This window comes from Cheilinus undulatus, linkage group 15, assembly GCF_018320785.1.
Source record: "Cheilinus undulatus linkage group 15, ASM1832078v1, whole genome shotgun sequence".
Classification (NCBI taxonomy): Eukaryota; Metazoa; Chordata; class Actinopteri; order Labriformes; family Labridae; genus Cheilinus; species Cheilinus undulatus.
In genome coordinates this window covers 26,701,688-26,714,361 of record NC_054879.1, presented here as the reverse complement: position 1 = coordinate 26,714,361, position 12,674 = coordinate 26,701,688, and the positions used below count along the sequence as shown (strand labels likewise).

At 38.4% G+C, this 12,674-nt stretch overlaps 1 protein-coding gene across 3 annotated transcripts in view; it reads right to left on the bottom strand.

Moving 5' to 3' along the window:
- man1a2 (mannosidase, alpha, class 1A, member 2) overlaps nt 1-11,817 on the bottom strand; it is a 219,426-nt gene extending 207,609 nt beyond the window's left edge. The window contains exons 1-2 of one of the 3 annotated variants that reach the window (XM_041806736.1): nt 11,454-11,817; nt 8,113-8,638 (exon numbers count right to left, since the gene is read on the bottom strand). In XM_041806736.1, the coding sequence (XP_041662670.1) occupies nt 8,113-8,426 (314 nt within the window). In that variant the 5' untranslated portion in view covers nt 8,427-8,638; nt 11,454-11,817. Of the gene's footprint in view, nt 1-8,112; nt 8,639-11,202; nt 11,424-11,453 lie in introns of those variants that run through there. The other 2 variants (XM_041806737.1, XM_041806738.1) reach the window with 2 other exon arrangements.
- Nucleotides 11,818-12,674: the final 857 nt, after the last annotated feature.

Here is a 12,674-nt window from a genome sequence, read left to right as displayed (position 1 = left end):
CTAGGTCCCGTTAGTGAAAACATTCATCAAAAGTTTAAAGCCGTTTTACAATAGGCAAGACAAATGCTGATTAGTGAGCCAAAGGAGGCAACATACCATTACATTATGATGTGTTTAAAGAGGCTCAGACTTTTGGCAATTCAAGAAGGATGAAATGAACTTACTGTGATGTGTTCAAAGTCACATGGAGAAATTGGAATTTCAGTTTTTAGCGAGAAAGACTTAAGTTTTACCTCTGCACTAAAAATTTTTGCAGTTCAGAAAAAGTGTTTTTATTGTGTTCTTTATCAGTCATTCTTGTTGGCAATTTTGTTGGTAATTTCCTGATTTTTGCAGCTAAACTGATTTAGCAAAAGTGATAGGCATCAATTAAAAAAAAAGCACATACATAAATCCTTTTTTGTTGGTTCTGATGCATCCATAACTGCTAGACTCTTTTTTTAATCCCTGCTGTAAACTGCCCTCACTGTAGAAATATGAACATTTCCTGCCTTTATGCTACAAACTGCTCCTTTCTATAAATCACACCAAGTATCGTCTGATGCTTCTTCTGTGTTAATGGACTAAAATAATTATTATTTTCAAGTAGGCAGAAATCCAAAACTCAAGAGGGAGAAAGAAATTAAAAGGCACCACAGGGAACAAAGAAAGTAACACTCCACAGTCCCTACTGTGAAACTGTTTGAGAAATTGCTTTTAACACCTTGCCCAGCATTCAGTGCAACTAATGACCTCCTCCACCAGCATGGAGGAGACCTTTCCTATGAAATTATCCTTCTCACCTGCTGTTTGGCATTTTGTGCATATTATTCCAGTCATATGCATTTTGAAATCACAAAATAACATGTGGTGCTTCATATATCTAGGCCTAACATTCTCTGTGAGATTGCAAAAAGTGCTCATCAATTATGTATCTTTCTCACATGATTGAAGCCTGTTATTACAGACTAATATCACAGTGGCATCATCTTCACTCTCACAGCAGCTGTGGGCATAAAATTAAGATTGTGGCCACATATACTACCATAGACAGAGCCAATATGCTGCTTATTATTTACATTTAGTGGCTATACTTGCAGCACAAACAGGAAGTGTTGTGTGGGCCACATGCACCTAAACCTGGTGAAATTTTGATTAATTTTAAGTTACAATCCTGCCTCTGGTGATGCAAATTTATTGTGATATAAAAAAAATGCTGATGACAAATAAGTTGCAAAAATGTGAACCATGAGTTTTTTCTTAAGTTAAAGAAGAAACACATAATTTGTTCATTCTCCACTTTTCCTCCTTCAACTCTGTGTAAGGTAAGATAAGGTCATGTAATTTTATTTTTACCCATGGTTACAGTTGAGTGAGTCAGCCTCCCTTTATACACTATCAATGGCACAGGACAAAACATGGTAAAGTTACAATGGTGCTAGATACTGAAAAGAGGTCACCCTCAGTGGCAACAACATAAAGAGGGAAAAGAAAGGAAAAGAAACTTTCCAGTAGGAATATAACATGGTTTAGTAAAAAATGTCAGGCCTGTTAACTAAAGAAAAACTTTTGTGGACTGAAACTGCACCCACGCACAGACCACTCAATCGCATGCTTTGAATTTTAGAAGTGACAGGTTCCTCATTGTACCTACTTGGTATTCGAAATAAACTAAAAAATTGGGGCACAGATGGCCTAGTGGTTGGATCCCTCCCCATGTACATGGATGGCCGGTATCAAGTTCGCCCAGTGGCTCTTTCACCAGATATCACTGCACTCTCTCTTCCTTGTTTCCAGCTCTATCCACTGTCATATTTCTTAATTAAAGGCAAAAAAGCCCAAAATACATCTTTAAAAAAAGAACTAAAGAATTAACCATTACAAGCTTTTGAAGCATTATTTATTATTTTTTTACTTTATTATGTTGTACTGGAATAACAACTGACTTAGAGCTGTCCAGCATGCCCCTGCCTATAATCATAGGTTATGATTTCCATAACCAAACCACGATAACTATTTAGAATCACAGGGCCTAGCAGTTAGGTTGTGCCCAATGTATGTAGGTGGCTCAGGTTCAAGTCTTACCTACGGCCCCTTTCTCGCATGTCTCAGTCCTCCTCTCTTGTCCCTGTTTCCAACTCTGTGCTCTGTTCTCCTTAAATAAAGTCATAAAATGTCCCCAAATAGGTATAAAATTTGTTTAGAATCATAAAGCCTAAAAAATAACCTCAGATATAATTGCTTTTGCCCAAACTTATATTATCAATTATTAACAGATCCCACTTGTTTCAGCCAGCATATACCAGACAGCATGCAGTGTATATTTACAAGGGTAAAGTGAGAAAAAGCCCACAGCTCGGGACTTTGTATGACCAGGAGACAGTGCTGTCTCTCTCCTCTGCTCTCAATCTGTCTGTAATTCTCACTAACAATAAAATGTACATTTTAATGAAATGATAAAGGGACTTAATTTAACGTATGTCGACCAGTGAATAAAACTGCGGTGGTAGAAACTGTGGCAGAGGGCAAAGCAGTGACATTCGTAGCACCACTTCAGTATAAGCATCCTGCATCTTTGAGATGAGTTGAGGACAAAGAAGTTATTTAGAGCGTAACTGCCGGGAAACAATCAGAAAACTTGTGTTTGTGACTTGGAATTTTCTCTCTCCATTGCCGAGTGCAGCAAACTCCTCTCTTTCTCCTGCCCACCATTTCTTACTCCCTCCTCAACCCCCACCCAGGCACAGGTGTACTACAGCGATTGTCTGACCAGACATATTTTGTCTATATGAGAGCTAATGGACCAACCAATCAACCAACCAACTGGGAGGTGTCAGCCTGAAAAAATATTGTCGTAAAAGGATAAAATTAGAAGATACCACCAGTAAGTGAAAACATTCAGGTGAAAACAAGACAGAATGTGCCGTTGGTAGAAAAAAAAGAAAGAAAACAAGATGCAATTTTAAAGATTGCCAATAGATAAAAGAGAATTTTGCTCTGACATCATTAGATCTGTGACATGAAAGAAAAAGCCAATCACACGACTGGGCCAACTATTTGAATTTAAAAAAGTATCATTTCAATATCGGTTGAAATAAAAGCACACAAAAATACACAGCACTTTCCCTACTATTGATCAGCTCTACTGTGCACTGTGCTGTACTTAGTGATGGGACTGCATATAAAACAACTACGCTTTAAAGAACAGCAAACTCACAGCCACTAATATGGATTATGCAATAAAAGGAATGTTTAAACTGCAGTTTCATTTTGGTGCTAAATGTAAACAGAAAAAAATAATTACAGTTAAATTAACAAACACAAAAGGGTATTCAAATGTTCAGAATTTTGTTAAAAGCACCCAGAGAAGTAAAAGTTAAGTCAGATTTACTGCCCAATAGCCTACAGCTCTTACTTGTGCACTTTTGCTGAATGGATCCACAGTTTACTGAAATGTAAATAATAAGGAATTCCTTTAATCTAAGCTCAAGTCAGTTGGGAATAAATATTTAGTAGCAGAGCATGAAACTTGTCCAGTACAGCAGATTTTAAACAGCACAAGACACTCCAAGAAGCCAAATATGAATCTGGAATATAAAGGGGGGCGATGAAAGCCTGAAATGATGACTGGCCTGCAGCCAAAGAGGCTGGACAAACCAAATGACAAATGTAAAAGCTGCAGCCAAAATTTACCAGCAGTTGGCTCATGGTGAGCAGTAATTTCCAAGCCTGTTTAAGCACTTACTAAAGCTTTGCAAACAGCCTGTGTGTTCTAGCTCATCAAGTTCAACCACCACGTCTGCCCCTGGGACAGCACAACAACCAGGCCAAAGTGATAAAATTTCTGTTCTACGAGAAGTTTAACAATTACACCCAATGTATACACGAGGGGTAAGCGTATTAGAGGAGCAAACAGCAGCTGCACGGAAGGATGAGAGGGAAATGAAGAAGACGTAATGCTGACGTGTATGTAAACATTGAGGAGAGTCACTCTACAAGCTCTGCAACATTTCACAGAGTTGTAATTCTAGTTTTAAGACTGTGTGACATCTGTTTGTTGTATTATAATATAATAAATGAGGAATATTAGTAAGTGACATAAAAAGAGGAAAGAGAAGTAATGATAAACTTAGCAACTTATCAAATCTAAAATATATTGGTGCAAAAGTTTCTTCTCTTAATCTGTCATAAGCAAAAAACTAGGGATGCACGATATTATCGGCAGTATATCATATCGGCCAATAATAATATCTTAAAAAGTGAATTATCAGTATCGGCCAATAATAAAATTAACGCTGATCTGTGTGGCCAATAATGTGACGGCATCATTAACCGCAAGCGACACTGGACATGCACCAACAACAAACTCAGCATGTCAGCTGTGTGGGAGAAGTTTGAGGTGTGGGAACAAGACAGCAAAGTAGCTGTTTGCATCACTTGTAAAGTACATGTGATGAGAGGAGGAGCACAACAACACACCTTTATTTTGCGTCTAAAACCATCACCCTGATGACAATATGGACTTTCTTAAGATAAAGAATGATAAAACTTCGTGCCAGGGAAAACTCGTCAACAGCCTCTAGTTAAGTCATTCAACAAAGCTAAAAAATACAGCAGTGACCACCCAAAGGTGAGGAGCTGAAGAGGAAAATAATTGAGTTTATAGCTCTTGATAATCAGCCTTTCAGTGAGGTAGAATATACGGCTTCTGTGGACTAATGATGCATTTAAAGCCCCACTATGTTACACCTAGCAGGTGCTTATAGCCTTACCTGAACTGCAAAACTTTGTTTCCAGTCACGTAGAGAACCTCCTCGTTAAATCTAAACATATTAGCTTCATCACGGATATATGGACATCAAGCGCCAGTCCTGTTAGCATGTTGAGCCACACTGCCTCAGTGATTAGATGAGGACTTCCCTCTTAAAAAGCCTGTCATACACCGGCGGGAGTGCTCACTCAGCCGCAGTTGCAGCCGCTTTTGACAGCATGTATCAGATATGGAAAACAGAGAAAAAGAACATGAATGTTGTCCTACGTGACTTCTGTGTTCCAAGTCTCTCATGCATGGCTCACACTCTGCAGGTGTCCTGTCTCCAGCATTGGAGATGTGGGTGTCACTGTGTTGTTACAGAGCTGTTTACAGTGAAATGCTCATTAAACTCGGTTGCTTAGTTAGTTTGTGCTGTTTAAAGCAGAATCAGGAGAACTACTTCAGTTGAAGTTTTATTTCTTTTGTTCATCTTGAGTCTCAAAAATTTTAAATCATATTTCAGCTCTGAACTACAGCTAGACTTTTCGCATTTAAGAATCTGTCTGTTTGTTGTTGTTATTTAAAGCACTCTGTCAGGATTATCTCTGATAGCCATCCTGCAAACTGGCTGAGTAACAAGGAGAATTAATCTACATTTAGAAGCGATTTCATTTTTTGCACTTTGGAGCTCAGTGTCAGCAGGTTATTTTGCTGCTTTTTATTGCAGTCAAAGATGTAGATGACTTTGGCTGTACTGTTAAAAACACATGTAGCATGTAATGCACATGTAACCCAAAGACGTTACTGCAAGTTTTTCATTAGTGTATGGCTATATTTATAAAAAAAAAAAAAAAACAATACATCCTTCATTTCTGATAAAAATCAAATGTTTTGTCTGTTTCTAAAAAAACAGAATACCAATATTTAGAAAAAAATATTTGTAGTACAGGATGGAATTGGTGTTTTTTACTGTTTAAAAACTGTAATTAAATATCGGTATTGGTATCGGCCAAAATGAGTTTTAAAATGTCGGCATATCGGATATCAGCAAAAATCCAACATCGTGCATCCCCAGAAAAAATATCTCCTTGAGTCGGAACCCAGTTTGAATGTGAAATGCAAAAATTAATTGAAATTAGCTTTTTCATTTTTGCCAAGTTCCTCTTCAAAGACTACACATAGCTAACTTGTAGCCTGCAGCTGCGCTTCAGGAGACACAGTGATTGCTGTCATAGTCGGAGAAGGCAGGGAAAGAGAATCAAGTCTAACAGAGGTGGAAAATCGCTTGTGTGGCAACATTTTGCCAACCTTTTTATTTATAAATCTATTTGTAAATTTATTTATATTATCAATCAAAATAAAAATCCATAAATCCTCAACATAAAGCCAGAGGTTCTAGGCCTTTATATGAGGCCTAGTATTTATTAATATAAGCTGTTTGTCATATTTGGATGAAGTCCTTTACAGTCAGTAACAGCCTAAAGTCTGGGGCTCATAGACATCACCAGACTCTGAGTTTCTTCTCTGGAGATGCTTTGCCAGTCCATTACTGCAGCTGCCTTCAGTTGCCGCATTTGTGGGTCTTTGTTCATTTGAAATCCAATCAAATCATTGTGGTGGTAAATACAAGCAAGTAATGTCACTGCTTTAATTAATGACTTACAATCGTTTCCTATCACTTCATTTGTACTGTATGAGTCTGAGTGTATTGTTTGATGAAACTGTGTATTGCTGCCAATCTTGGTCATATCTCCCTTAAACAATCTGCTGATCTCAATGGGACAAAACTGGTTAAATAAAGGTTAAATAAAATTTAAAAAGTTTTAAATTGTGTTGATGTTCAAATACTTAAGGACTCAACTGTATGTATTTGTAAGAATATAAACAATCTTTCAATTTTGAAATAAAAGAGAGTTTTGTGATGAATCCCATGCAAAGTGCAACACTACCACAGAGTCTGCCATCACTGCCACTAGCATTTGTGGGACAGGAGAAGACAGGAGCCAGCTAGTTCATAATGAAGTCCAGGAGAATTCTAAGTTCACAGATATCCACATCAGTGGCTGTTTCTCAAGCCCAAAAGACTCAGACATTTTCCTCTCACAGCAGAAAACATCCACAGTATGTGCTACCTCACCAGATGACATCAGCTATTTCAACGTCTAAGTTTGATAAATGTGATGTGATTGGCAACATGTGATGCCAATGTTGTGAAATCAACAAGTAATCTTGTTTCATAATCATGATCTCAATGCTAATCAAAATAATCCCAATTATGATGTTTTTTTTCCCCACAATCTAGTAGCCCTACTGCAGACACACTCAGGTGAAAGTCACCAGCTTACAAGGTCACCTGTTAAGCTGCAACACCGGTCAGGTTTAAGCTCAATAACTTATATTCATGTCCCTCTGGAATAGCTGTAATGGTACATCATACCACAAAGCAACGTTTCCAATATTCTTTTCACAATTGGCTTAAAGTCAGATATCAGGCTACTTATGGATAATCTGAATTTGTTGATGCATGGGTAGCATCAATACACTGTTTGTCTCACTTGTTCATTTAGTCAGTGTGATGGTGTATGTGCACATGGGAACCTAGAAAATAAAGGTGTTCTACATGCCAGTGGTTCTCTACTGTTCTGGACCCATCACCTCCTCCTTATCAAAAACACTGCAACCCTACGCCTCACATTTTCAATCACAACCTATCAATTTCAATGAAAATGGGGCAGTTTGGACTGAGATGGAGCAAAGGATGTTATGGGACACACTGAGCCATACTCTTCAAAATAAAAGCACATCACAGACATTTTTCCAGGCACACATCTGCGACCCACTTCTGGGTTCCAACCCAGCAGTCGAGAACCACGCCTACATACACTGGAATGGCTCTTTTGCGTACTATGAAATATAATCCTGGCAGCACCACTGTCAAAAATTACAGGAAATCCCTCAAATCCTCTTGTGGCTTAAACTTACAATCCTTAAAACTCAACAATAACTATCTATAAAACAGTTTTCCATCCTAAAATTTATCATGGTTATTGTTTTAAACTTGTCTGCTTGATCAAAATCATCCCAGAAAACAAGCCTTCTGGGTAATTCTGGAAATTTTACAATAATGTTTTCAAGCTGCACTTTACCCTGAATCAGAAGGCCCCAATCAAAATACTGCAGATTACTGTCATAGGAGAAGAAACAAGGCATCAAATATCTCTGTACATGGCCATAATTGTCAGTGTTTTGAAAAACGTTACATCAAAAATAAAATCATATCTTTAAATCTTAAATCAGAACTCAAATATCATTGGTTTGGAGAACCGTGACCACCTTTGTACCAAACACAAGAAAAATTCAAAAGCAGTGATGCTCCTTACCGGTGTCTGTGCTCGTCATGTCCTCCCTGTCCGTGTATGATCACCTGTCCAGAGGCATGCTTCCCCTCTTTGGGGGGGTCGATATGAGGAATGAGCACATCTTCCAAGCCCAAGTCAAAGCGCTTGTGCTTGGAATTGTCCGGGAGGAAGAAGAAGGCCCCGAAGCATAAGGTGATGAAGGCACTGAGAATGAGGAGGAGGATGAACTTCTCTGAGAGCCTCAACGTGGCCCTGTGGTGCGGGAAAGAGGAGGCGCCCGGCGACAAAGTGGGTATCCTGCGGCCTGACAGCGGCAGGAGTGCCGGGGTCGTCATGTTTCAACTGTTGAAATGAACTCGCTGCTAGAGGGGGTAGGGGGTTCAGGGTGGGCTGGGTGGGTTTACAAGTGCCACAGGTGTTGTTGTAGCAGCATGCACAGGCTGGCTGACTTTATTATCTCATCTCGGCAATGATAAATCCAGAAACAGAAAAGGGCCGACGTCCCTCAGTGTAGGAGAGACTCTTCAAGAAAATGGTCATGACGATTCTAGGAAAAAATGACATAACAAAAAAGGATTAGAGAGGGAATATTATAATGTATAAAATCATTTACAGCCTAGAAAGCAGGTACATCCCATTCTATCAAAACACAGGGGCTGCTACCTTTAATATCATTTCCTTTAGTTGTCAAATATCCACCCTTGTAACAGCTACCATCACTGTAAGCATCCTCTAGTGACTTAATTTGAGCCAGACAACCCCAAATAATAATCACAACACCTATGGGAAACTGGTCTGTCATATATCAAGAGATAACTGAAATATTACATTAATAAACAATCATCCAGCACCGTATGGAGGATTTAAAAACGTGCCATCCGAAAAATAAATACTTCACAATCTCTGGCTCACACACACACACAAAACACTTAATCCTTTGGCCATGAGAGAAATGACAAACATATTTTCCAGAGGCTTAAGGTATCAGGAGTCTGTGCAATATCTGTGAAACCATCACCAAAGACTGGACTCTTCAAGCAAGGCAATTCAAACACTGCAGGAAACAACGTGGCTACAGACATGTAAAAATCAAATTTAAGACTTTCAAAGACGAAGCTTTTTGAAATTCAGTCCAACTTTTAGTCAACAGATTACGTTGCCTTTTAGTCTTGATCACATTTTACCTATTTTTGCTCTTTGAAGTTTTAGACTGGTTTTAGTCTAGTTTAAGTTGACAAGTTGACAGCCTGTGGCTACTTTAGCACGTCTCTCCTCAACTCTCTCCTTACAGCTCCCAAATTCATCCATTGTCCTTCTGTATGAATAAAGGCCCAAAAATAGAACTAAAAGCACAAATGTAACTATACAACACTCATAAATGCACTTATAATATTACCAACACACCTTGAATGCTGTTTATCCAATCTCTGCTTGTGTTTTCACTGATTGTACACACAATTCAGATATATAATGAAGCTTGAACATCCAACAGTCCAGCAATAACATATTAGCCTCATTTTAGTCTCCTCGACAAAAAACAAATGCACTTATTGTCAGAGTTCATCTCACCAAAGATCTAGTTTTACTTTTAGCTAGTCTTAGTCTCATCCTCCTCACTGAGAAAAGCACATCATTTATGGTTCAATCATAGTTTCAGTTAACGACATTAACACTGATTTCATGCTGGAGTCAACAGTTTTGATTCTTATTGTCCACAGTTTAAAAGCTTTCTGTATATTTTGCAAGTCGCAGCATGACCAAGAAAAAAACTGTTCAAAATTGGCAGCTGAATAAAGATTGTCTCTGTACCATAAACTATTCTGAAATATCTTTTAAAGATGTCATTGAAACATATCAGCAAAGGAAACAGGTGTAACTTCTTCATAAAGGAGATATGCAAGAGGCCCTGTGTAACTCCTACAAAAAATCAAATGTATCAGTGTGACTGTGTCTTTAGTAGAAACATGCAAGCAGAGTAGAGGCATTGCTCTCGACAGTAAAACAATTAAGACATTCATGCTCTGCTGAAATACAAAAGTGCACACAGGTGCCTTTCCTTTGGATAGGCAGGAATCATGTCAGGGTGGCAAGGTACCGACATAAAGCACCAAAATCTGTCTTGTAATTCGGTACAGTCAGTATCCATACCATGTTGGTATTGGATTTTGATACTCATCCCTAGCCTCTCCTTCTCTATTCTGAGAATGTGTGCATGACACACTATCCATGATGCTGTAAATGATCACATGAACAAGCAAATCACCAATAAAAACAATCTTCAGAAAAGTCATGAAACACTATCAAGATAAGATAAATATAAAAAAGGGTATGTAGACATGTTTTAGTAAAAACTGCATCTCTAATTCAAGACCTTTTAAAGTAAATTCAAGAATTGTTAAGGTAGTTTATGGTGTTTCATAACTCACTCAAGACGTTTTAGGACTGTTTAAGGATCTGCAATAGCACTGGGAATAAAACCAGCTCTATATTTTGCTGTTTTAAGGCATTGCAGTGCAATATGACAAGCTCTTAAACAAGCATATCACAACAAAATGAGAAATACTGACAGAGATGAAGAGCAAGATCAGCCTACATATAAATGATCTCGCCATTAGTATCCATTGCAGCCAACTGGGAGGATAATTCACTGTTGTGACGATGCTCTGCAAAGAGGGATAGGATAAGAAAGCACGCACGTTGTCGGGGCTGTATCATAACTCAACTTAAATTCCTTTAACCAACAAAAGTGGCTGCTTTAAGAAAAGCCTGGGGTTTATTCCCCAAGGAAGAAGACGTGGAGAAAAAGGTTCAATTCTGCTCAGCATCTGCCCCAGAGCTAATGTAAAGGATGGATGGAAATGAAGCGAGCAGCCCATTTAAACACAACATATAAATGACTTACAGCTAAAGCCAGCAGCTACTCTTTAACACACCAATGTTAATCTGGTCTGTGTATTTAATCCAGTAATTTTCCATCATGTCTGTGTGAAGCTACGATGTCTCTGCGCCTCCTCACAGAATACCAAGTTCATTCCCTGACAGTGCCAGCCTGTGTGAGCTGATTAGCCGACACTAAATGCTAGCTAACTAGCGAACGAGCGGCTAACTTACCCAGCTAACGTTGTCCAGCAGAAAATAAAACACACCTACAAATAAACTGACACACAAGACAGGAGCGTGTACAATAAACAAATACACTCCGGCGTGTGCCTCTGAGCTCACTGACATTACAGCTATCCCTTGTATTGTATACACTGAGCTGTTTAAAGCTCTAGCCTGCTAGCTATTTGGCTAGGTGGCTAACGCTAGTGCTAGCTGGTTGTGAAGTGACAGAGGCGCTCTCTCTTGTGCTGCATCACCACCTTTCTCATTCGCTCGGTGAAAATCGATGCCAGTCAGGATTCCCGGTCCGCCTCGTAGAAGAAGTCCCTGTATCGGGTGTCTTCATGTCGTCGTTAAAATAGCCCTGGTTGAATCGTAATGCGTTAGTTCAGAGCTTCTTATCGTCAGAGCTCCGCAGACGTTAAGAGGATGTTGATGAGTGTCCGCTCTGTAGGACTGCAGCGACGGACTGACTGACTGAGCTGCTGCCTCTGCTGCTGCTGCCGCTGCCGCTCTGTGATCCAGCAACTACTCAGCCTGTCCTGGTTAGGGACTGTCTGACAAGGACGTGAAAAACTTCAAAATATGATCGTCAACAAGGCAGCCATACAAATGACACGTCCCTAATCTGCCGTGGGTCTGTGCTTATCTACGGAAGCCTTTTTCAGCCAGTGACAAAAAGAGAAAAAAGGCAGAAAATATTTGACAGCTAAGAACTGATGTAAAGTCTCAAAATTCTGAGATAAAAGGTAAAGATTAAATTAACGGTAGTGAATCATAATTTTTTTAATTCGTTTTCAGATTAGTTATCAGATGAAAAGTCAAATTGATCAGATAAATTCCATAATTGTGAAAAAGAGTCGCAATTATGATATACTAAGTCATAATCTCAAGTGAAAAAGGTAAAATTATGTGATAAAAAGTTTAAATAAGAAAATAGAGTATCCAATTGTTCAGATAAATGCCGTAATTGTGGAAGAAAAGTCACAATTATGAGATACTAAGTCATATTCTTGAGTTATAGTCGAAATCATGTGATAAGAATTTCCACTTTGAGAGAGAAAGTTAAAATTTAGGTTAGAATGAAAGTCCTGAGATCAAATGTAAAATAAAAACAAAATAAATGGGATAGAAGGTTGAAATCCCCTTTTAAAATGCCCAAATGATGTAATAAAAAAGTTATGAGATAGAAAGTCAATTTAATGAGATAAATGTCATAACGGTAGAGAAAAAGTCAAATTTATAAGATAGTAAGTCATAATCTTGTGTTAGAAAGTCAACAACATGTGATAAAAAGTTTGAATCATAAGATTCAAGATTCAAGAAAGTCAAAATAAACAGTTGAAAATGAAAGCTGTGAATTAAAAAGTCAAATAACAACATAAAAACAAAACAAATGAGATTGAAAAGTTGAAATTTCAAGTTTACTCCCTGTGGCCATTACATTTTGGCTTCCCTACATCACAGCAGTAAATTCTGCA